The 24,490-nt window shown below is 39.4% G+C and overlaps 4 protein-coding genes across 4 annotated transcripts; 3 read left to right on the top strand and 1 right to left on the bottom strand.

The window, feature by feature from the left end:
• Nucleotides 1–166: 166 nt before the first annotated feature.
• Nucleotides 167–2,954, top strand: and4 (actinodin4). The gene is made up of 5 exons (XM_082506863.1): nucleotides 167–268; nucleotides 588–651; nucleotides 747–791; nucleotides 888–1,048; nucleotides 1,617–2,954. The coding sequence occupies exons 2-5, from the start codon at nucleotides 597–599 to the stop codon at nucleotides 2,397–2,399; spliced, it is 1,044 nt and encodes a 347-aa protein (XP_082362989.1). The 5' UTR covers nucleotides 167–268; nucleotides 588–596; the 3' UTR covers nucleotides 2,400–2,954.
• Nucleotides 2,955–3,050: 96 nt separating this feature from the next.
• cops6 (COP9 signalosome subunit 6) lies at nucleotides 3,051–9,280 on the bottom strand. Its single transcript, XM_082506873.1, has 10 exons — nucleotides 9,129–9,280; nucleotides 7,648–7,769; nucleotides 7,409–7,540; nucleotides 6,364–6,452; nucleotides 6,045–6,107; nucleotides 5,910–5,957; nucleotides 5,689–5,803; nucleotides 4,816–4,908; nucleotides 4,499–4,599; nucleotides 3,051–3,514 (listed from the first exon to the last, which is right to left on the bottom strand). Exons 1-10 carry the CDS (start codon nucleotides 9,263–9,265, stop codon nucleotides 3,374–3,376), a joined length of 1,041 nt encoding a protein of 346 aa, XP_082362999.1. The 5' UTR covers nucleotides 9,266–9,280; the 3' UTR covers nucleotides 3,051–3,373.
• Nucleotides 9,281–9,488: 208 nt separating this feature from the next.
• On the top strand, nucleotides 9,489–13,421 carry LOC309690026 (uncharacterized protein). Its single transcript, XM_082506853.1, has 3 exons — nucleotides 9,489–9,594; nucleotides 9,730–9,805; nucleotides 11,164–13,421. The coding sequence occupies exons 1-3, from the start codon at nucleotides 9,494–9,496 to the stop codon at nucleotides 12,205–12,207; spliced, it is 1,221 nt and encodes a 406-aa protein (XP_082362979.1). The 5' UTR covers nucleotides 9,489–9,493; the 3' UTR covers nucleotides 12,208–13,421.
• Nucleotides 13,422–15,193: 1,772 nt separating this feature from the next.
• On the top strand, nucleotides 15,194–21,924 carry aurkb (aurora kinase B). The gene is made up of 9 exons (XM_082506896.1): nucleotides 15,194–15,326; nucleotides 16,740–16,778; nucleotides 17,033–17,111; nucleotides 17,479–17,524; nucleotides 17,616–17,804; nucleotides 19,816–19,954; nucleotides 20,054–20,202; nucleotides 20,288–20,462; nucleotides 21,200–21,924. The coding sequence occupies exons 1-9, from the start codon at nucleotides 15,321–15,323 to the stop codon at nucleotides 21,371–21,373; spliced, it is 996 nt and encodes a 331-aa protein (XP_082363022.1). The 5' UTR covers nucleotides 15,194–15,320; the 3' UTR covers nucleotides 21,374–21,924.
• The last annotated feature ends 2,566 nt before the right edge of the window (nucleotides 21,925–24,490 follow it).

Below are 24,490 nucleotides of genomic sequence, written 5' to 3'. Positions count from 1 at the left end.
TTCACTTCCACACTTAATGGGGAGTTTCCATTTGAAGTCTGTTTTGTTTTATGGCTTTGCTGCAAAGGTCCTGAGGCTTTCTGTTCTTAATTGGCGCCAAAGGCCCCACATTAAAGTGTATTAAAAGGAAGGTGGAGACAAGATTTCGGTCTCAAAGTCGGTAGAGTCCGATTGGATAGAAGATAATGTTACAGGGTAACCGACGCTGAGATGTGTATTTAACCCACTCAGCCTTGTTCAGACCAGTGAAGACTGCCTCCCGAGTCAGGTGAGTAAAACGGGCAGATGTGTTTTCTTTACAATATTGGGTCGTGCAATAAGAAGCAAAAATATAATTTGAATTAATAAAGTTATTAATTGCAAGCCACATTTATATTCTACAGTCTATATTAATCTTTGCATTTAGAGCATCAGATTGCAGAACAGTTTTACCTGAAGACATATTTTTATGTCTTACAATTGAATTTTGGTATTAGACACATACCTTTGTTAAATGTGTAGATGTGAAATGTAATTGATTCAGAGTTATTTTGTACGAACTAACAGTTTTCCTCAAAATGATCATTTCCTTTTCTTCATGATCACAGAGGTTCAAGATGATTTCTTCATCGTGCTTGGTGGGGGCACTCTTCTGTCTTGTGTTTCTCCCAGGTCTGCTCTGCTTCTTTTACTTCACAATGTCACAGGTTCACCTCTCAAAAACAATCAAAATCAACATCCACAAATTATTTTTCATCCTCTTTCAGGCCTGCTGGAGGCCAAATCTTTGTTGAATGTCATAAAGCAGGAACGTAAGTTAAAAAAGAACAATTTTCTGAGGCTCTATGCAGCGGTGCTGTTTTTCCAACTGTTTTTGAAAGACTCAGCTTCATCTCCTCTTTTTACAGAGATGGTCCCTGTAGGCGATGTTAGCATTGATGCAGAGAAAGCAAATGATTTTCTGACTCACTCCAGACCAAAGCGTAATGCGGACCCTCGGTGGTACAGAGGAAACCCAGACTTCCAGGCTTACTACAAATACTACAGCAGCATCGGACACACTGAGGGGGTAAGAAACACTTTGGGCTTCCTGGGGTAGCCCAAATATTCACCGTCTATATAAGCACCTCAGAATGTGTCACTGTAGGTGTTCTTTATTTTAAACATTCTTTGTAGTAACAGAAAACTGTGACAAGTCACCTTTGCAGACCAGCAAATGTAAGATTTTAGCTAATAAGGATGTTAAATTTTGAATTCAGTCCAGGTTCTGGTTGTTTAAAATCAGCACCAACATGTTGTATCTGGATGTGGAAGATTTTAAATCTAAACCTTCATAGTTTAAAAAAAAGCAGGAAGAAAAAAGATTTTTCATTTTGATCTCAGAGGGTCGGGATTTTGGGATTCAAAACACATCACCTCTCGGCTTAGTCGAGAAGTGCGATTACAACTGAGCTTTTTAATTTAAAAACACATATAATCATGAACGATTTCAGATTTTAAATGTGTCTCAGGGTTTCTTTCTTAACCAACTGAAGATTATAAATCTACTTGTGGCAGCTTTTTTTTTTTTTTTGCAGTTTGATGCTACATAAATAAACCTGAGTTTGTCTTTCCTTTACTCTTTTTCCGCCTCTCAGCTCTATGAGATCGACAAGCTGCGAATGCTCTACCAGCAGATGAGGTACCTGGAGCACACCTACGGCCCTGATGCTTCCTATTTCCAGAGCAAACTGGGAGTGCCTATGATCATGTGTGACCCAGCCACAGACAAGAAGTGCAAAGTTGTTGCTCCTCCTCCTCCTCCACCGCCAATGAAAGGGGTCCCAAGACCCACAGAGCCTCCTGCTCTTCCTATTGCTCCAGCCATTTCACAGGCCGATGTGCTCTACCTGTGTAACCAAAAGGACCCCCTCTGCAAGCCTCACATTGTCTACATGCCCACAGGTGCAGTACCTGTGCTCTGTGACCCTCGGTACCACCCCCACTGCACTCCCCAGAAGGTTGCACCAGCTCCCGTGGCAGTGCCTCAACCACCTCCTCCTAAGAAATCTGGCCCACCTCCACCTCCCCCAGTCTTTGTCAAGAAGTCTCCCCCAGCTCACATCCGCACCTTTAAGGGCATGGAGTACGATTGTGACCCCTACTGGGATCCCGACTGCCTGATTGACAACCCACCCAGGCCCATCAAAGGAAAGGTTGTGGTCCCGCCACCCCCTCCGGTCGAGGAGGAAGAAGAGGAGGAACATGTGGAGGAGCCAGCACCTCCTGCACCCATTAAGAAAGTAACCTACTACCCTCACCCTTACTACTACCAGCACCCTCTACCCTACAACCCCAGGGATGATCTGTACGATCCAGCCCGCTTCCAGTACCCACGGCCTGCTGATGCTGCTGATGAGCCTGCAGAGGAGAGCCAGTAAAACATCCAGAGGGAGCAAAACAGACTATGAAAACATCCAAGTTGCACACTTTCACATCTTTTATATGTAATGTCAATAAAACCAATGTCTTAGCGCATTTTTAGATGCAGTGTAATTACATCGATGACTCAATGTGTAACTGCCAGTATGTGAAAAACCAATTTTCTTTTTGACAAGAATAAATTGTAACAAATCAGTTTTTCACCAGCGAGTAGCATTTTGAGTTGGAATATCCTTTTTGAAAGGTGCAAAGTAGCCTCAAAGGGAAAGCTTTGCTCCACCCATCGCCACATGGCAGGTAAAAATCACTTGTGAAGTACCAGCATGCATGCTGGGAGGCCATTATGTCTGTTCTGCTGTACATTTAATAGCCAAATAAATGCTGACTCCTGTTATTTTCCATACACTCTGGAGCAATAAGTCACCCTGCAGTCTTTTTCCTGCCTCTCTGTCCAAAACCTATAAGGGCAATCAAACAGCAGGAACACAACTTCAGTGGGTGATCTGCAAACGTGCTGCTACTGCCAATAAACCTCCAGCTAGGCGAGCTCCACGTAGCAGACTTTCATGTGCTCATTTAAAAGTGCAGCTCTGACTTTTTTTAATGTGCTTCGTTGACAGAAGATTCAAAGTCTCATGGGGAAAAAAACGAAAAATCAGCAGATCATTTATTACATACAGGAACATGAAACAGTAAAACAAACTGGGTAAAATAACAGAACGTTCATGTACAGTGGACTCATTGCTGTGCAGACCCACCAAACAGATGAGTGACTTTGTACATAGCTTTTAATGATCGGTGCTTTTAGATACACTTGTGGTTGGAATTTTTTAACTGCTCTGAAAAGCTACGGTTGGTTTAAGAACTGCTTTTTAGCTAATCAAAGTAGAAACAGACAAAAAAAAACAAAGAAAAGAAAAAGACAGAACAGAGAATAATAAACTGCGGTGCTCGTTTTGATTCTCTGCTTTGCTCAAAAGAAGAGTCCTCTCATCCTCCGGCCGATGCCCTGTCTGTCGTACAGGACGTTGAACTTGTTGATGAACTGATTCATACTGTTGCAAGTCTTGGTGATAGTGCCTAAGTAGGCCATGAGGCCGACGTCATTACATTGCTGCAGGGTAAACAGAAGAACGGCGTCAGGGAGTTCTCACTTTTACAGCACAATGAACAGTAACATCATCACAACAAGAGATATTTAATCATAAATTAATTTTTCCTTGTGACTCAGACTTCTTATCTTATCTAACTGACCATCTTTTATTGCTGCTTTCATTTTATTATTGTAGTATTCGATGTCGATGACAGCAAAACGTGCAGCAAAAAGGGTGCAGCTACACTTTGATAAAATGAGATGTGAGCTTTGATTTTAGGATTGTGTTTGTCTTCTGTTTTTGGACCCAGTACTTGGGAACACTGGGAAAGATTTATGTAATGTGGGTAAAAGTAAACAAATAGAGAGTGGAGTACACTGTGTAAAAGTGACTAAATAATCACCAGCTGTAAAAATACATCCCACTGCTCCGTTAATTTCTTGTACACTGGCAGATTATTAAAAAAAAACAATGGAAAAATACCTAAAATGACTTCACGTGTCTTGCATAGAACTTATCAAACTGAAGATTGGTGACTTTTTGCAATACAGTTGCACGATTTAGGAGCTGCTTTTCATTTATTTTCTATCTCATCAAAAATGATCCACATGCTTTATGTGGCCGGTGCAGCAATGGGGTCAGTTTATAAACTGGCGCATTTGTCTTTACATCTTTACCAACTACAGCAAATGCTTGAAAAGTACTTTGAGCATTTTATGTGTCTCGATACGCAACGAAAATTTATTTGGCTCTAAACTGTCCACTGAAACACTGTAGTTCCATCTTTATAATTACATGTAAACACATCACATTTGAATACACTGATCCCTGAATCGCGTGTTTCCCTGCCTGTTAACTGTTACAATGCTGCTAAATATTAGCTATATTTAAAAACTGTTACCAAAGAGAGGCAAGTTAGATTATTCCTTTTCTCATTTTTCCCGGGATTTTGACCTGCCTTGGTCCATCTGTGTGTGTGTGAAGGAGCAACAAAGATTACTTACATCATAGAAGTCAGTTTTGAATTTTATGGTGCTGAGGACTGGCAGTCTGTGGCACAGGGCGTTTGCTTCTCGAAGGATCTCATGATTAAATGGCACCTCGCCTGTGAGAAACAAATAAACAGCACGCTGGAAAATGTTGAGTTTGTCAAGAAACTGTCAAACAGAAGCTTGTAATTACAGAGGGGCATGTTTGAGGGGCCTCCTTTAAAAAAAAATGAAGGAGAGGAAACATCTCATTTAAAAACATCTGCTTTTCAGATTTATTTTCACATTCTTCGCTCTCACTCAGTCATTAAACGACCCCCTCATCCTCTCACCTGCTTCCACGGCTTTGACGTACTCTAGAATGATCTTCACTCGGCTGTGGAGCATCTTTATCGCACTGTGCTGGGCTATAAGGTGTTCAGCAACTAACACAGAAGAAAGACACCAAACAACACAGTTAAACCCCGATTCATTTTGATGGTGACCAATAAGACGCAGGTCACAGGTCAGCTGACTGATGGAGGAGACACCATGTGACACCATGCCCTAACTGACAGCTTGTTACACCTCATTTAAATCATTTATTTCTGGGTTTACATGGTTGTACAATGTAAAAATTTCCCCCCAGTGTGAGGCAGAAAGTTTGGAGAGCTACTGTAAAACCCTGAGGGAGAAAATTCAGCTGAAAGCATCTAATCCGTGGATCCTGCCACCATGCATGTGGCAGCCCATGGCCTAGGTTCACCTCTTTTTTGACTTTGCCCCCTTCCTAACATGACTTTAACACTTGAGAAGCTCTAGTATGCATCACAGAGGCATGAGTGCAGAAAGACAAAACTAGAGAAAGGCCAAACTGAAATTGTAGAAGGTGTTTTTGCTGTTGTTGTATTTTTTTTAGTCATACCTCGTATCACAAATCATTTGTATATTGCATTTTTTAAAGGAAACACATTTTCATAAAAAGTAGTCAAGTCTGCCTTTAATCTTTGACAACAGCGCCTCTAACCGTTTCTAAGCCTAGAAACTCAACAAAGCTACAAAAGCCATTTCCTTTGGATTTGAAGCTGGAGAAAAGTTCTGATTTACCACCTTTTGTGGCTTATTGTTAAATAAAGAATGCTTAATTGGCAACAATTCATGACTATGATCAGTGTGTAGCTAGTAGAACATGTACAAGTAATTCTTGAGGCAACAGCTTGTCTTGCCTGTTGAGTTTTCTCCAGTGCCGGTGGCCGTCATACGAGCTACGTGGTCAACGCCAATTCTCTCCGCTTCCTCTGTGGCCAGAGTGTACGTCAGCTCAGCAAATAACATGGTGGCCTGAAAACAAACAAACAAACAAAAACAATACATATCAGATGAAACTGAAGCATCTGTGGCAATCAAGATTAGACGTGCACTAGATAAAAGTGGAAGTAAACTATACCTCGCCACTGATGATGTCAATGACAGATTCATAAACGCTAACAGGAAGCTGTGGGACAAAAGAACACTGTTTAGAGCAGAGGCGTTTGTGTTTGTACCAGTGACATCGTTGCTGAAACAATGCAAATGAACTCACGTCCGTGTGTTTGGTCATTGGGTTAAGCTTCAGGAAAAGAGGGCTCTCAATGATCTCGCACACCTGCCAGGAAGTAGAGAAATGAGGGTAAAAGCAAACGATCTGAAATATCCAGCATCGTGTACTTGTGTGTAGACTCTATAGCAGTATAAAGGCATGTGTTAACGTACAACACAAGTGGAGCAGGTGTGTATGGGGTTTTAAGATATTTAAAAGCTTAAAAGTGATACATTTTGCTTCTGAAACATTCATGGTCACAGTACACGTGTCAAAACATCGACATCCTGCCACCTGTCAGTGGGCTTCAGTGTCTGCCTACCTGCTTGTGAATGTGGATATCTGACTGGTCTGGAGGACCACCTGTGGTGTACCAGCCCAGAAACTCCATGTCTTTGAAGACCTGTTTGACTGAGAGACCAGAGGACAAATGTAAAAACAAAATGATCTGATGACTTGACTTACTGATAAATAAATATCTGAGAGGGGCTTGGAGAACATAGTCATCAACGAACTCTCTCACAGTGACATGAAAACTGAAGAGATTTTTTTTTTCTCATGCTCCGCTTTTTTCAAGGTTACAGCAGTTAACTAAACAATATAGTGAACTTACGAAACAAACTACAGGTTTAAGTCTTTGTCATTTTAATAAAATGTGTTAAAAAATACAAATTAAAAAAAAACCCTGCTTGATGAGGCTTTGTTGCAAATGCTTACAGAGGCTCGGGATGTCTCCACGACTGTGAGTCAAGTGCCTTCATAAAGAGTTGTGTTTTTGTTATAATCACTGTTCTGATTTTCTGGAAATTAACAGGAACTGACTTGAAAAAAAAAAATTACAAAATCCAAAGCAAGAGGCAGAGATCGAGAGTTTTGGTAGTTTTTATGTCATTTTGACCAAAAGACTTGTGTGTAAATCATTTACTTATGGCTCAACAACTGGATCCAATGCTGCCATCTTTTGGTCAAGTGTCAGGAATCTCCCTTCACGTGTTTTACTCCTTGCACATCCAAACATATTAACAATGTATCTGTACTCTTTGGGAACTGAAACTCCAAAACTACAGAGTCCCATTCTGGCGTTCAAGACTTATCAATTGTTGTACTGTTTATTGTTCTTCGTGTGGGAAGGTCAGAACACAGATAGAAAATGTCTCAATTTAATAAAGGAGGCAAGGACAAAACTAGAGTCTAAGTCTAGAAAAACAAATCACGACAAACTGACGTGTGAACTGATTTTCCTGAATGATGATTACGCCAGTGTTACTAATTTTAGCACAACTCCAGCTACCGAACAACTGAGTCATCAAAGAAGATGCACACACAAATATGTGCATTATTGTCCTTAACACTTGAACAAAGCTTACACTGTTCCTCCTTGGTGTAGTAGTACTCCTTGTCAATGTGCACTTTGTCGTCTATGGTGTGAGACAGCAGCTCAAAGGAGTTCATCACCTCGATGTTTCGACCCTCCTGTTTCCCAATCAGAGCTCCTATCACTGAGCAGAGACAAACACAACAGCATATGTTTATCTTTAACTTAGACTTTTATTCCATAAGCCCAATATATATGTGATAGGATAATGTGTTGTTTTTTCACACATACCCTGCATCGGTCGGCCCTCCTGCGAGCGGATGCGTATCCAGTGATCGGATATGTTTAGGATAACCAGAGGGTGTAAGGCCACAGAAACACTCCCAGTGACCCCTGAGGCCATAACACTGGGGCTGGCTACAATCACACAAAGACACAAACATGATTGGGATTAACAGTATGTCAATGACAATATATAAAAAAGTCAAAAAACTTGTTAACTGGAAGCACTTTGTCAAATTCAAACAATTACCGGAAAGCCAGACAAAGAGTTTCCATCTCAAATCAACCATCACAGAATTTTATCGTCACAAACTGTAAAATTTTACCTTCGTCATATCAATATCAATGAAAATGTGTCGATGGACCATTTTTGAAAAGAATACATCTTGAAAAATGTTTGATATATGAAGCTACAAATTCACAGCAACCAATATATATGTATCCAATCTGTGGACCATAGCCTTTTTAGGCAAATCTGAGATAGTTGTGCAAAAGGGCAACAGTGACCCAGGTACAAACGGAAATACTTCTTCAAATCCAAATAATTACTGGAAAATTAGGAAAAAAGCAACAGTGATTAATATGGTCCAATCAGATTAACTGGAAAGTTAATCAACAATGGATCAGCCCTGTTTCGGTATACGTCTAATCAAACTGCATGTATATGTGGAACACAAGAAAATAAGCAGAGACACATCAATAGCGGTAAATCAGTATGGACCCAAAACAATCAATAACGTTTGACCAATGCATAACAGACAAAATAATAAGAGAGATTATTTACACTCGGATTGTAGCTGATGACAATAATCACTGAGCTCCAGAGCCAAGCAACAGTACACAGTTTTCTTTCCATTCAAAATAAGTGACTGGATAGATCCTTTTGGCATTAATCATCTGTTTAGTTTGGCACAAACGATCATTCTCAGGATCGTTCCTAAAAGGTTAAATAGCATATACAATCATAAAACGAGTTCCACAGTTTCCCAACAGGACACCTGGACAGGTAGATGAGTCAGCGAGGTGCCCAATGACAGTTTATAAAGTTAATAAAACGCGACTCTGAGCGGTCGCCCTATGCTCGCTACATACAGTCATTTTAATGTATATGTAACTATTCACACAGATATAGGCCTGCATGTCGGTTTCTCTCATGTATAGCTAATGTTGACGTGTTTGGTGTTGCAGCACTGCCACAGCATTTTAATCAACTGCACATGATGTTAGCTTTTACTTCAAATTTCTGATGCAAACTCCTGTGGCAAAGCAGAGGGAACTGCCTGAAATATCCACACAGTGATGAATGTACTGACAGCTTCACAGAGCTGAGTACGTTAACCTGCTATGTCAGCGAGCAAGCTCCTTACGACCCTTTAACACCACGGAGTCGCCACTTCCGCTCACTTATAACACACAAAACAACATATACGGCAACCTGCGCGCAGGTTTTGGTTGGTGTGGACAGAAACGATGAGATGAGGGATAAATACTCGCCTGCCCCATCCACTTCCATTCCTCCACCATTGCTGGTCGCCATCTTGTCCGGTAATCCGCGCAGGCGCAGTGGACTGTTGATGCAAAGGACGTTAAGTGGCTCTTCGCGGGGCTCTTTTTTAAAACAAACCATGCCGCATATTCACGGTCATAAACCTGATGGGAGTTTATAGAAACATAGGCTCTTTGGGTCGGGGAACGTTGTGTTGAGCTTAAAGCCGCTGATTTGATTTAACTGCCCAGCGGCCGCTCGGTCACACAGTCAGTGGACCGGTGTTTCCGGGGGATTTCTGATTCGGGCGCAACCCGTGTGCGTTCATGTACCATTCCGTGTGTGAGGTTTGAGAGTTTTGTTTACAAAATGGAAGAATTTAGGGGCTGCAATCTGGACTACTTTCCCGAAAACATTTTAATCGATGTGTTGTCCTACCTGAACGTACGAGAGGTCGTCAAAGCCGGGAGGTAAGGGGATTTCAACTTTGCTCTCAATGATTTACTAGTTAATCGTCGTTTAAAACAAAACTCAGGTTTTCGTTTGTTTTGTCTTTTGTTATGTGATTTGTGCATATGTTTATATATTTTAAATTGTGGTTTTAGGGTATGTAAGAGGTGGAAACGCCTTGTTAAAGACCAAAGACTGTGGAGAAATGTCGACCTGACTTCATGGAAAGGGGTAAGGATGCTGTTGCCAGTGTGGCTTCATCATTTTTCGTTTCTTCTGTTAATGCAGGCCAGGCATTTTAGTAATCTAGTCTGTTACTTGGGGATAATAATAGAAACAAACCCATAGCGATAACTTTTTTTTTTTTTGATAAAGATGAACGACTGGGAGCTGTTGACTCATGTTTTAATTTATCCTCTCACATTAAAGCACTGGTTTTAACTGTATCATCAAATAAAAATACAACACCGTGATTTTCCTGTCTCAAAACGGGCCCACTTATACATTTGTCCTGAGATATTTATAGATGCATCATGGGCATGAATGCCACAGGAATTTGGGTCTGTGTAGGTTCTCAGTCATCCAGGTCATGGTAATCCAAGGCGCTTGGAAAGAAAAACGACTGGACTGCTTTAAGTTTCTTGAAGACATTTCACCTCTCAGTTCTAAGACCAAACGACCCTCTTAAGGGACAACTCCCACTAGAGCTGAAATACCTGGGGCTTTCCACCATTTGGTCTTAGAACTGAAGAAGCTTCTAGGGTGAGAGGTGAAATGTCTTGAAGAAACTTAAAGAAGTCCAGCCATTTTTCTTTCTAAGCTCTTTACATAGGAATTTGGGGCTTTTCATAATTTCTTTGAACTGTTCTTTGTCCGGGGTGGAATAGAATAGTACAGAACACAGCTTTAATGGCTTTAAAGAGGAAAAAGTAGATGCACACGTTTGAATCAAATCCACACATACAACCCCAACTAATATTTGGTTAATATAAATATTGGTTGCACTTCAGTTAAACACTTTCGGTAGCCATCAACAAGCTTTTGGTGCAACAGTAGCTGGGTATTTAACCACTCTTCTTTGCAGAATTGGTTGAGTTTAGTTAAATTGGTTGGTTTCCACATGGAGCCAGCTTTTAAACATAGTCTACAAGTTTTCAGTACAATTGACGTTGGAGCTTTGGGAAAGCCATTCCAGGAGCTTAGCCTGGTTTATCCATCCCAAAGCCAGTTTTGACATATCTTTGTTTCAACAACCTAGTTGCTGATTTGAGTCTTAGGCCATCTATTGGCAGTTTCTGAGCTGTTACTAGTCATTCTTAACAGCCATCCACTAATATTTTCTCTTGGCTGGTATGTGTTTTTCTATTGTATGTGTATTTTAGTTTCTTTGATAGTGAATAAAATTGTGTATTGCTTTTTAAAGCCCCTTGTAAAGCATTTTGAAATGCTTTTGTGTGTAAAATATGCTCTAAAAATAAACAATGAGCATCATTTAATAACACATGGGTTGTGTGTTTGTGCAGTTATTGACTGTTATTGTTTCTCTCTCTCAACACACACATATTCATGGACTGTCCACTGTGTGTTAGGTGACATCCCGCATCCTTTGGGTCCTGCTGCGTCAGTACCTGGGTTGCGGACTAAGGTGCCTTCGCTTGCGTGGTTTGCTGCTGTCCGCACGTGGCGGAACCTTTCTCTCTGAGTCTTGGCTTAAAGCTTTGTCCACAAAATGCCCTCGACTGAGTAAGCTCTATCTTCTGCATGCAGACCTGAGAAGCCTGCCCAGTTGCCAGATCCTACCTCCATCTTTGCAGGTGCTGGAGCTGCGGGGTTGTGAGCTGCCTCGTGGCTTCTTCAATCAGACCCTGCCATCAGCTAGTCCCCAAGAAAGAGCAGAACCCACATCCAGTGTTGGTGCTCAACTGAAAGGAAGGAACCAGAAAGGAAAAGGGGCTGGCTCTCCTTCAGGGATTGGTATTGAGAGGTTAGTCCTTAACAATGTGCCCTCTTTTACAGACCAGCACCTGCAGGGTCTGACATCATGGGAGAGGCTCTGTCATCTAGAGCTACGTGACACCTTTCGTGTAACAGCTAATGGGCTTAGAAGCTGTGCTGCCAAAGATGGTGTCTGTGGTGTAGAAGGGCTTTCCAGGCTCAAGTTTCTGGAAATAGGCATTACAGGGCGGCAGGGCTACCAGTTACATATGGCCTCCCTTGGCTTGGGGGCTGGCTGGCTTGGGCTGGAGGAGCTAAGTCTTGGTGGAAAAGAGGTGGGTCCAGGTTTGCTCTGCGCCAGCCGCTTGAAAGACCTGAAACGTCTGCGCCTGTGGGACTGCACACTCAGCGAGCTGCAGATAGCCCGGAGCTGCAGGATGCTCCGTGGACTTCGCCAGCTGGAATTTGTGGACGTCAGGTTCCAGCCTCGTCAGAATCCACCAGCAGAAGAGGGGGAGGGCGGTGAGGAAGAAGAGCAGGACAGAGAAGAAGCTGCAGGTGCAGATGGCAGCAGCGACGAGAACAAGATGGCAGATATGAATGATCCTATTCCAGGTCTGCGTCGCACACTGGCTGTCCTGCTGCCATCCTGCACACTGGTGCTTACCAACTGCTCTGTTCAGAATAATGAAGATTGAATGAAGCTATATGCTGCTATATACAAGCAACCCACATGGGATTAAAAATAAATAAATAAAACAATAACAACAAAAAACTGTTACATAGGCTTTTAGATCATGTTGATATAAGTAGAACCCGATTCAGAATGCTCTGTCAACTTTTTCTGACAATGCCACAATAAGTCCATAAATAAATAAATAAATAATTTTAAAAGTCTGCTCACAATGATCCATGTTTATAGTATTTTTAGGCTTTTAGAATGAAGTAACAAAAACTGAATAGCTGTACACAGTAATGTATTCAAATGTATTAAGGGTTTATTGAGCGATTAAATAAAAAAAAAAAATAGTATGTATAAAAATAAATGACTTCCTCGACAGAATTACCTTTGAGTGCTTTAGAGGAGGATTGCAGTTTTCAGCAGTGCAAGAACAACAATAAATGTTTTGGCCCTTTATTTAGCTTTTTACAGTATTATGTTCAAAATGTTACTTGTCTTGATTAAAGCTGACTTAGAAGTAAGAGATATATTGTGATATGGTGTTTTCTGAAAAATCTGATTGGTAACAGTTGCATAAAACTTCCAAACTGAATTGTCTGTCGTTGACAAATCAGATTACTTCATCACATTGATGCAAACATCATGAAAAACATCTTTCTCGTCAGTTTGCAAGGTTGCCTCATAAGCTGAGGTTACTACATTATGAAAGTTAAGAAAAAACATCTGTCGTCAAAGACACAAATTATATTGTCTTAAGGGATATGTCATGATCTCCTACAATACTCAGTTTCTTTGAGGTAAGTCAGTGGGAAGTCTCTCCTTTTTAGTGCTTAGAAACTCTAACGGTATGAAATAAAATGCAGAACAGTTGCTGTTGGACTGTAAACAGATAAGCAGGTGTAAGCTACAAAGACAAATAAGTCATGATCCACCTGTTTCCTGTTCTTTACCACTTATCAACAGCGTATACTGTCAGAAAACATATATTTTACTCTGTTTGGTTGGGTGATGCACAGGATATTGTTGGGTGTTGCATATGTGTTTTGTAGAAACTGAGAACAAAAAGCAACCGCTTATCCTGAATGTGTGTATATTGTCTCAGTTTTAGGAAAAAACATGGAAGATTTGTGTCATCATACCGAAGTGTGTTGCATTTAAAGCAACCATTCAATGAAGGTTCATCTTGTGAAGAACAAATTGTTCTGAATAAAGCTATTTTGATGAAGTAAACCCAGAATTTGTGCTTGAATACAAATACGGTATGTCGACTGCACCTTTAAAGATGACTGATCAGTTTGTCATGAAACTGCATGTATCATTTTTCAAGGTCAAATACTACATTTTATCTTCTTTTACATAGGTGATTTCTTGTCAGCTTCAGAAAATTGTCACGGGTCATTTCTCTTGTTTTGAGTGTTGGAGTGGCCAGTAACGGTTTTTGAAAAGTGGAAAGACAAGAATTTAAATGAGTAAGTATTAATCCTACACAAGTAGCTTAATGGTACACAAACCGTATAATCAAAATTAAAAGCATCTTAATTAAAAGTAATTATGGGATTAAAAGTTTGGATTCATGAATTTATATATGATATGCAGTATATTTTGCAGCTGGAAATTGTTTGAAATTTTTATATTCTACACAACAAAGAATTTAACACCTACATACCGTTGAGTTCAAATTTGTCCAGTGTGAACATTTCACATTGAAAGTGACCCAATATACACATAGATTAAAATGGTTAAAAATGTTATACTCTTGTAAGGGTGCTATGAATTTTTGTACATTACGGCTCTTACTGGTCAAATTTGAGCCGCAGCTATTTGGATACATTTTAGATCCACCATAGGTCAATAGGTCAAATCAAGGAAGACATTGGTTTTAGAGACTCTTGAAACTAAACATGTACTGTTGGTAAAACAGCATAGATGTGATCATATATGGTGCACCTGTTTTACCCATTTCAGAACAGGTGAGTGGGAAAAACATTCAAGTCCTACATACAAAGTTTCCTACCACTGCCCTGAATGCACAAACTATTTGCAATTAGCTTTTTATGTGCTCCAAGTGTCGATTAATGTTGAAGTAATGTTGCTAATTATATATAATAGTTATGAGGGATTGTCTGCAATAGCAGTGAGGACACTATTAAACAACTGAAATTTCTTGCCATTTTCACTTTCAGTAAATTAATAAGTATAGCTAAATCAAAATAGCTTTTATGGCTGTTGTGTTACTGTATGATGATTTTCTGCAAAATAAATGTTGTAAATTTGAAAATACACTTCCCATACTCTTTATTAAGGACTAATCAACCATTTATTATTATTGTCAGGTAGGCTATTTACCGCATACATTTTAATTGAGAGAGCCAGAGAAAAATGTTTTTTAAAATGTAATTGTTACTTATAACATGTATGTAACTTTGTAATTTTAACATGTTGTCGCCTCTTGGCCAGGACTCCCTTGAAAAAGAGGTTTTTAATCTCAATGGGACTTTTCCTGGTAAAATAAAGGTTAATAATAATAATAATTAGATCAGTGGTTTAAAAAATGGTTAAAATGTATGGAGTTATTTATGAGGGAATTTTTGGGCCAATATAGACTAGAACCATACCGTGAAGGCATTAAATCTTCAGTATGAAATAATAAGTATAAAGTAAATGACGTATAAAGTAAAATATTTGCATTTGTGAAGTAAGATTTGAAAGTAGCATAACATAGAAATGAAGTAAAATACATTCAAACCGTACCAGGTGTATCAGGTACTGTTGGTTTTCTGTCACGTGCTTGAATTTTGTAGATTTTAGCCAATGAAAAATTAGGCCTTTATGGACGCAGACAAAGGATATAAATGCTGTATACAGCCTACATACATCACATACCGTGGACGTTACTCCTGCTTTTTAAAAATAATGTACAGCATGTGGGCGGGACCACATCCACCGCTCACCAATGACACGCTGCCCCTTGCAGCGCTTTTATCCAATGACTGTTCTCTAAGTGTGCGAAGCTCACCAATCACGTTCGTGAAGATTAGCTTTTTGAAAACGCTGGCGGCCGAGGAAGTTCTGGGTTACAAGATTGAGGTTTTCACGCTGTAAATTTAATACTGTTTTTCCTTCACTACGATGCAGGTAATTCGATATTTATACATTTATGTCCAAGCGTTACCGAGTAACAGTTGATAACAATTTAAACTCCGTATATAATGTTTACGTAGACGTAAATTTTAGCTTAATTTAGCTAACCTTGTGCTTGCAAGCTAGCTTAGCAGACTAACGTGTAACGTTAACTCGAGGTAAAAAGATCACAGGTAGTATATTCTATGAACGAGGCAGTGTTTTCTACTTCGAGTTAAGTTAATGTTTTCCTTAAAGGTGATCAGTACAGTGACTTGTACTGCAATTGTTTGAACGCTGACTTTAAATGACAGAGGCCCGGTAAACCTTTTTCTTTGTTTAACGATTAATTTAAATGTTTAACTCGTTGATCTTCAATCCAGTAAGTGTAATTTATGAACACTATATAAAGCATTGAACCAGCATATCTAAGGTCAGTGTGGCGATCAAGTCATGATAAAACAAGGCATCTTTACCTCTCAAACCGGGTAAAGAGTTGTGGTGGGTAATTCAGCCACCCACAGACAGTGTTTCCTTCTCGGTTTTGTATATGATAATGAAAACCAGCTGAAATCAAATATATTACTGTCTCTGGCACTAGAAAACGCTTTAGATGTGTGCACAATTTAAAAAAAACGAGAGGGGATGGAATCTAGAAATAATCTAACCATCGGTTAGGTCGCAGTAATAGCCGTGTGTGCTCGCCATTATATTACTTTATTTTACACACTAAGTATTAACTTGAAGTGGAGGGTGGCTCTCCAACTTTAGGAACGTGTTACACCCTGTGCTATTTTGGCGTAAAACAGGAAGTGACAGTGATTGTAGAGGTGGCCCTTCCAGTAAGTAAAAGCATACAAATTCTGTTTTGCCTCTAGAAAGATTATTGGCGACCTGAACCTAGTTTAGATGCTGTTGCATTAAGTGAAGAGAGCTGTTAAATAAAGATCTCCAAGAAATACTGATGAACTGAAACAGTTTGGTAAGGAGAAATATTCCACCATTCATGTTTGTCATTGTGCATGCATCATAAGTTATACATGAGGAAAGTTTCTACAATTTACATAAATTCACTACAGCTCAGTGTGTGTGTGTGCACGCTGAGAAATGAAAAGAACATCTGGTTGTGCTTAATGATTGAAATCAGAATGTAATTGTGACTTGGATGAACTTCAGACCATATTTTATAAGTAATCTATTCAGACATTGAGTTAATTCCAAACTCTTGGTTAAAGTCACCATTAATGATAAACAGGGAAAGCACTGAGCCTTGACACAACATCCTAGGTTATGAGTTACAAAGTGTGCCTTAATCTCTTGCTTGCTTCCCTTTGTTGGTTGTCTAAAATAAGTATAAAGCTAAAAGCAAGGGGGGCACAAAATAGCTCAAATGTACTGTTTTAGTGAGTTGTATTTATTTCTTTACAGAATAAGGAAAATTACGAGCCCAGAGGTCTTCAAAGACCAGTAAGTATGGAAATTGTAAAAGATTATGTTGCTTGGCCCATTACTGTTAACTGTGCTTAAATCTAGCAAGCACATCTGATTCAGCTTGGACTGAGGTGTTATTAAAATACCGAAAGTCACTTTGAGCAAATCAAAGAATATATGTAGGTAAAATTTTGTAGTAGTAGTTGTAATATTAATAAATGAGTGATTTAGCCATAGTGCAATGAATAAATCACTTATAGCTGTGTTTTTGTGTTTGCTCTTGATGTCAGTTTGCCACACCGAACCTGTCAGGCCCTCAGCGAGTTGTGGTGAAGCAACGAGCAGACACAATGAAAAATACTGTCACAGGTAAGTCTTTCCTTCTGTGCAGATGCTGATAAGACCAAGGTTATTGTAGTTAACTAAACTAAAACTGGATATTGGGGGGGAAACTGATTAAAATAGAAATGAAAACTAAAGTTTAAAAAAATCCATATACCTGGAAAACTACATTTAGAGAAAAAACGAAAACATAACTAAATTAAAATTAAAAGACAGAAAATTAAAAGGTAAACTGAAGTGTTCATATCCACTCTGGAAACTGACTGAAATTGAATTTGAAACAAAGTAAAAATGAAATTTAAAAACTAATTGCAAAACACAAACCTATGATAACTGATTGAGACCCCTCAGGAAATTTTTAATTGCTAAGTTTTAATTGTGGTGTTATTTTTAGGTCCTGCGAGAGAATGCATTGGCTCGTCCTCCAGCTCAGCTTCAAAGTAAGTGTACTACCTAAGGCTAGTTCTATATTCCTGATATGTTGTCTTTGTCCTGAATATTTAAAATAACTTTTATTTGTTTTTATTTCAGGAAAATTTCCATTGATGACTTTGACATTGGTCGGCCACTTGGAAAGGGAAAATTTGGAAATGTCTATCTTGCGAGAGTGAAGAAACTCCAAGCAATTGTGGCACTGAAGGTGTTGTTCAAGTCTCAGATGGAGAAAGAAGGTGTGGAGCATCAACTCAGGAGAGAGATTGAGATTCAGGCCCATCTCAAGTTAGTATCCTGCTTCTTTGTTTTTTTTTTTGGCTCTACTCCCTTTTGTCATCTTAGGCACACTGAGTTTACAAACACAAGTTTAATTTGTTACACAATATGTGTTCAAATAATAAGTGTGGTGATACATTCATTGAAATGTACAAAATAACCTTTTGTAGGACTGTCCCGTTTTAGGGCGATTATAGGGCTGAACGATTATGGAAAATAATCTAATTGCGATTTTTTGCCCCAATATTGCGATTGCGATGCGATATGCGATTATTTTTTAAGGTATTTGTCTTCTGTATTATTAAACAAAGACAAGCAATACATCATATAGTATGGCCAATACTATATTACATTAATTTTAAACTGTTCTTTCCTGGAAGACAGACCTCTGTTATGATGACATGAGGTGATGCATGAATTGATGACTGACATTTTTATTTAACTTCTTCAATCACAACAGTATATTTGAACATACACAATAGTTTATTTTTAGCTTACAAACATCTGAGCATAAAGTGCTGACAAGGAACCCTGGTGTCAACATTAAAATGAAAGTCAGTACAATGTGCAGATTGCAGAAATATACATAAAAAAAATCAGTGGCTTTACCACACTCAGTTTTTCAACATCTGTGAACTACTAGACAGTCATTCAATTAAAAAATAATATTAAATAAATAAAACTAATAAATAAAAAATACACACAGCTTACTGATCTCTGCAGTCAGTAACATTACACATAAAGTGCAAACATAATAGCAATTGTATAAACACAAACACGCCTTTAAAGTTTAAAGGCGTGAAATTGGACGGTCTAGTTCTGATTAGCGTCACCGCTGTCTCGGTGGAGTTTAATAAACTCGGCCGTCTGCTTCTTGCTATCTAAAATATAACCAGACACTGGTGTAAATTCTCGACTGTCTCATACTTCTGTTTAATAAGTTTTCTGTTTGACGTTTAGTCAGCTGTGTGAAAACCAAGGAGGAACCCACCCGGGGGATTAATAAAGTTTTATTTTATCTAATCTAATAACTTTAATCTCAGCCAAACCGATTTACTCACGAACAAACAAAACACTGAAAAAAGCCCAACAATAACATTTTTAGGTTGTCTAAGTGACTTATATATTACGTTTAACCCGAGCAGCGAAACTCCGCGGTGATCTGAAAATGATGTGCCGGGAGTTGTGCCGTTCTCGGCCGCATCAGTAACCCTCGAGCTCCCGGCTAGCTGTCGAGCTGGTGGGTAGCAGACGCCTCTGAAAACGTCGAAGCACTTTTGCAAATATGGGATATCTTGATAAACCGAGCAGATATTTGATGTTTACACAACTACTTTCTCGCCTGAAAATATGTTAAAAGTTTATTTTGTGACCCAGAAAGATTAGTATGAGTAATTTTAAAACTTAGTAGCGGCCGCCATTGCTGGAAACTGGAGTTTGGCTGGGCCGCGCTATGAATTCTGGGATATGGTAGTAATTTGGACAGCCTTCGGCGCGTCGCTGTGACGTAATCGGTCTACAAATGCGGCCTCAGGAGGATGCAGCCCATGAATTGTATAATATAATCGCAGTATAATCGCAGCCTTTGCGGTTAGAAAATTGCACTTGATCATGTCGCGATATTATCGCAAATGCGATATATCGTTCAGCCCTAGGCGATTATAACAACCGTCCTATAATTCACACACATTTGGCAGGCTATGTGCTACCCTCCACTGTCTCCTGCAGGGACATTCAAATGGTCGAACAATGCTGAGAGCTGTGTACTTCTATATCTAAACATTTCAATAATTTGGGTAATTTCAAAAAAAATCTTTAACTGTGTTAATGTCTGTTAACCAATAATTTACATGTATAATGCCTCTGGGGACAAGATATACAAAGAAATGGTGTGTTCTCAGTGGTTTATTTGTCTCTTATAGATTAGGCTGATATTGTATAAATGCATACTATATAATGGCTGCTTATATTTGGTGCATTTAGCATGCTGATTTAAATCTCTTCTGCTTCATTTCCTCAGGCATCCAAACATCCTGCGCTTCTACAATTACTTCCATGACCGTAAGAGGGTGTTTTTAGTGCTTGAGTACGCCCCACGTGGTGAAATGTACAAAGAGCTTCAGAGATGTGGCAGATTTGATGATCGGCGTACTGCCACGGTAAGAACTCAACCAGAATTGTAGTGACAAAAAATTCTTTACTCTGAACTGCAAAAATAGTGAAGTTATAACCTAATGCCAACCTCTTTAAAATTCTAGTACATGGAGGAGATATCTGATGCACTAATGTATTGCCATGAGAAGAAAGTAATTCATCGTGACATCAAGCCTGAGAATCTTCTTCTCGGTTATCGTGGAGAGCTGAAAATTGCTGATTTTGGTTGGTCAGTCCATGCACCTTCTCTAAGGTGAGGAACCACACTGTCACTACTTCACTTTCTTTACGATGCCTGTTCACCCTGCCCTGCTCACCTTTTTTTTAAACCTTCTCAGACGTCGCACAATGTGCGGGACACTGGACTACCTTCCTCCTGAGATGATTGAGGGACACACCCATAGTGAGAAGGTGGACTTGTGGTGCATTGGCGTCCTCTGCTACGAGTGTTTAGTTGGCAACCCACCGTTTGAAACAGCAAGCCACTCAGAAACGTACAAAAGGATTATGAAGGTTGGTGTTTATCTGCATGTGTAATGCACTTGGTCAGTCAAATCTCATGATTAAGTTACAAGTTTCAGTCATAGAGAAGAAGCTGATTTTACTGTAGTGAGAGAAGCCATTTAGGTATCACTCTAGTCGAGCACTTGTTTCCCTTTAGCTCTTACTTTATACTAAAAAAGGAAAATTCTTGTAGGTTTTTCATTATTTCTTCTGGGAATGTAATGTAGTACACAAGATAATTTACCTTCTGTAGCATTATGCTTACCAGATTTAGTACACACATTTTGAGTTTTAACTCCGATTAAAGTGTTACGCTGAGCGGACTTTCTTGACACTCAAATGTTCCCAGATCTTAACAATTATTATGAACAAAATAAGTCACAAGCAAAGGTTTAATTTAAGCTCCGCTTGTTTTGAACTTATGCATTTTCTGAAATGTGCATAAGAACAGTAGCTGACTGGCAGATGTGGATGACTCTGAAGGGCACAACATTTGACTGCTTATTCCTTTCACAAGTTTTAGAAAATGCATAAAAATACTTTTATCTATATGTTTAATTTCTGGTTATAAATTCTTAAAATGACACATCTTGCATCGTTTTTTCAAACTTGACATTACATCTCATGTATCAGGAAATGATTATCAAACTCGACTGTACCTGGCAGTTTGTGAGTTGGCTAAGACTTTAAGAATCCCAGCATTCCCCTTTGCTGATAAATGCATGAATCAAATCTTCCATTTGCAGGTGGACTTGAAGTTCCCTAAAGTTGTCTCTGATGGTGCCCGAGACTTGATCTCCAAGCTGCTTCGCCACAACCCCATCGATCGCCTCCCACTACAGAGTGTCATCGACCACCAGTGGGTGCGTGCCAACTCTCACAGGCTCTTGCCTCCAACCTGCCCTGTCAAGAAATCCTGAGCCTGCCCTATGATGGGTCTTTTTCCTTCCGCAAGAGACTGTGGCCCAATATTTTTTTGGTTTCACTGCCATGGGCTTCAAACTGCCATTATACTGGCAACTTTATACATGAAAAGGGTTCAGAGTATTATGTCATGCATGACAAAGATGAACAACAAATTCTGAGAACCTGCAAATGCAGAAAATCTTTCACTTCTTTTGCTTTAAAATGACTTCGGTTAATCAGTTTTTGCTGTTTGTCTATTCTCACATACCCTTTTTTTTTTCCCCCCCAAATGTACAGTCCTTATGTATGTCCTTATCTATGTATAGTGCCTTCTCTAGAAGTGTGTTTTGTTTTTGGTAATTGTGATTTCTTTACTTTTCAAAATTGACACAGCTTTGTTTTGGATTGCTGCCTCAGATGGTGTTGACATCAAAATACTACTGTTAGACTGCCTCATTTATATTCTTGAATAGTTTGTGCCGAGGGGTTTGGGGCTTGTGCAGGAAAGCATGTTTTAATTTCCTTCAAGATGTACTTTAACTTTCTAATAAATATTGTAAAAGGATTTGTTTGCATCAAATGAGTAATTGATCACAGAGTTTATATCTAGCTGCTTGGCAAACCTGGTTAGTGTAATGCAACTATAAGTCCTACCTTTGCTAAGGGTTATATTAAGTTGCTTATACAACATTTAAAAAATATATATATATTGATTTGTAGTCACAGACTTCTATCAAGTAAGGGTAAGTAATTTGGGTTTTTTTTTTTTTTTTTTTTTGTGTAAACCGCAAGAGCAAAAGTGTATATATACACCCTCTAATATTTGGTTGAAGGTGCACCCTGAAAGGGGCTATTGGTAGTTATCATCAAGCTTCTGGCATAATTCTGGCTGGATATTTGAACAGTCTTGGCAGGATTATGAGTAGAGTTCATTTAACCCTGGAGAACCCATGGGGTCAGAGCTGACCCCATGGGTTCTCCAGGGTTAAATGTGTTGGTGTCCTGGTACAGACCTGTGTGGGTTGTTTTTTTTTTTTTTTTTTTTTTTTTTTTTTAAAAAGCGTAATCCACAAATTTTCAACAGGGTTGAGGTGGGGAAGGCTATTCCAGGAGCTTCAAGTTGACTTGTTTTATATGTTCAAAACCAGCTTTGATATGTGTTTGGGTTCACTGTTCTGTTGGAACACTTAATCGTGTCCAAGATTCAGCTTCACTGGAAAGTTTACAGTTCATGGCAGGGTAGCTGATCCTTGATGCAACACACTCCGTTGGGACAGGGGGAACTTTACCACTGGGTCGCATCACATTTTCTTTTAATTACACACCAATCTTCTGGAACTGAAGAAATTGTTGCAATTTTACACACAGAATCTTTGCAATTCCTGCTGTAAGTAAGTAACAGCCTGTGGTCGGCTATCTGATTTTCTTTAATGATGCACCAGACAATTTCAGTGGGAGACGGCTCTGGACTGCAGACAGGCCAGTCAAGCACACAGACTGTTTATGAAGTCAGACTGATATTCTCCTGGAATACACATGGAGTTCCTGGGAAGAGATTGTCTTAATGGAAGCATATGTCCCTCTAGAAGTCCTATGAAGTCTGCATCAATTACACCTTCAACCCCCCCCCCCCCCCCCCCCCATGCCATGGGCAGTGTTGCACAAACCATACCATCCAACCTTTCTTTTTCATCTTTGGAATGTAGAATTCGACGCTAATCCTCTCCCCAGCGTGGAGTTATTTGACCACAAAACACATTTCTATTGTCACTCGTTCCATCTCAGATGAGCTTGATATAGCAGCAGATTGTGTTCAGTGACACTGATTTTCTGAAGTACTTCTGAGCCCACTTGGCTATGTCAGTCAGAGTAGCATGATGATTTTGAATGCAATACCTTCAAACCTTTTGAAAATCACACACATTCAGCAGGAGTTTCTTCCCTTGGCCTTTACGCCCAATGATTTCTCAGGTCTCCCACACAATGTTACCTTGCACTAAGAAACATTGTTTTTATGGTGAAAGATTGATTTATTTTCTCACAATATCACAGTGGTGAAACACAACCCATCTTTTCTTATAAAGGCTGAACTTCTGGTGCATACCCATTTAATACCCAATCTTGATACCCACACCTGTTCTAGATTAACTTGCTAATTGAGAATGTTACAGATTGTTACTTGTTACTACATTTAAAGCAGGGGTCCCCAATCCAAGTCCACGAGGGCCGATGTCCCTGCAGGTTTTAAATGTGTCCTTGATCCATCACAGCTGATTTAAATGGATAAATTACCTTAACATCTCTTGAAGTTCTCCAGAGGCCTGGTAATAAACTAATTATGTGATTCAGGTGTGTTGACCCAGGGTGAGATCTAAAACCAGCAGGGACACCGGACCTCATGGACTGGTATTGGGGACCCCTGGTTTAAAGGGTTATTTTGCCTCTGCCCCAGCTCCTTTTGAATGTTTTGCAGGCATCAACTTATGTTTAAAAAATGAAATGAGTTGGAGAAAACACTTAACATATCTGATTTGTCCTTTTCCCTGTAAAATGTTCAAGTGCATTACCAAATTGCAGAAAATGAGGTAGCTATCAGTACCAATATAATATACAAAAATGGTTAAAATCCTAAAAGGAGTATTCCAGCCTGTCCTAAGAAGAATGAAACGGCAGAAGAAAAAATGGTTAAAAAATAGTTAATTTCAGTAGTATTGTCGTAGGTATATGCTAATTTCAAAACCTAAATTCACACGGTAGCGTGGCCGAGCGGTCTAAGGCGCTGGATTAAGGCTCCAGTCTCTTCGGGGGCGTGGGTTCGAATCCCACCGCTGCCATTACTTTTGCTCTCACACAATTCTCTCACTTCGAAAGAACAGTCCGCAATAACAGCTGGACTTTAATTTTTTTTTCTCTCGTGTGTCAAATTTTGTAAAATGAGCGCTCTAACTTAAACTGCAAATGTTAATTAAAAGTAACACAAAATAATCTCACTGATAGTTAACCGTTACCGCAGAAATTATTATGTTTGGAAACCATCAGTTTCGTTGCTATATTTGTCACTCGGAATCACAAATTACACATATAACCTGCAAAACGTCTGGGTTTGAATACACCTTGCAGTTTCAAACCGC

The sequence above is a fragment of the Aulonocara stuartgranti genome, assembly GCF_965226115.1.
Source record: "Aulonocara stuartgranti genome assembly, chromosome: 2".
Classification (NCBI taxonomy): domain Eukaryota; kingdom Metazoa; phylum Chordata; class Actinopteri; order Cichliformes; family Cichlidae; genus Aulonocara; species Aulonocara stuartgranti.
Note: the sequence above shows the minus strand (reverse complement) of the source record. Positions and strands in the feature narration are given on the sequence as shown.

Bases quoted from the DNA above. Each gene is read 5' to 3' on its own strand.
- and4 (XM_082506863.1), top strand. From the start codon at position 597: ATGATTTCTTCATCGTGCTTGGTGGGGGCACTCTTCTGTCTTGTGTTT. The intron at 652-746 runs GTCTGCTCTGCT...ATCCTCTTTCAG, and splicing joins CTGTCTTGTGTTTCTCCCAG to GCCTGCTGGAGGCCAAATCT. The intron at 1,049-1,616 runs GTAAGAAACACT...TCCGCCTCTCAG, and splicing joins GCATCGGACACACTGAGGGG to CTCTATGAGATCGACAAGCT.
- cops6 (XM_082506873.1), bottom strand. From the start codon at position 9,265: ATGGTTTGTTTTAAAAAAGAGCCCCGCGAAGAGCCACTTAACGTCCTT. The intron at 5,958-6,044 runs GTGAGTTCATTT...TTTGTCCCACAG, and splicing joins CAATGACCAAACACACGGAC to CTTCCTGTTAGCGTTTATGA. The intron at 4,909-5,688 runs GCAAGACAAGCT...CTTCTGTGTTAG, and splicing joins CACTGGAGAAAACTCAACAG to TTGCTGAACACCTTATAGCC.
- LOC309690026 (XM_082506853.1), top strand. From the start codon at position 9,494: ATGGAAGAATTTAGGGGCTGCAATCTGGACTACTTTCCCGAAAACATT. The intron at 9,595-9,729 runs GTAAGGGGATTT...TTGTGGTTTTAG, and splicing joins GAGGTCGTCAAAGCCGGGAG to GGTATGTAAGAGGTGGAAAC. The intron at 9,806-11,163 runs GTAAGGATGCTG...ACTGTGTGTTAG, and splicing joins ACCTGACTTCATGGAAAGGG to GTGACATCCCGCATCCTTTG.
- aurkb (XM_082506896.1), top strand. The intron at 17,112-17,478 runs GTAAGTCTTTCC...TGTTATTTTTAG, and splicing joins AATGAAAAATACTGTCACAG to GTCCTGCGAGAGAATGCATT. The intron at 19,955-20,053 runs GTAAGAACTCAA...TTAAAATTCTAG, and splicing joins ATGATCGGCGTACTGCCACG to TACATGGAGGAGATATCTGA.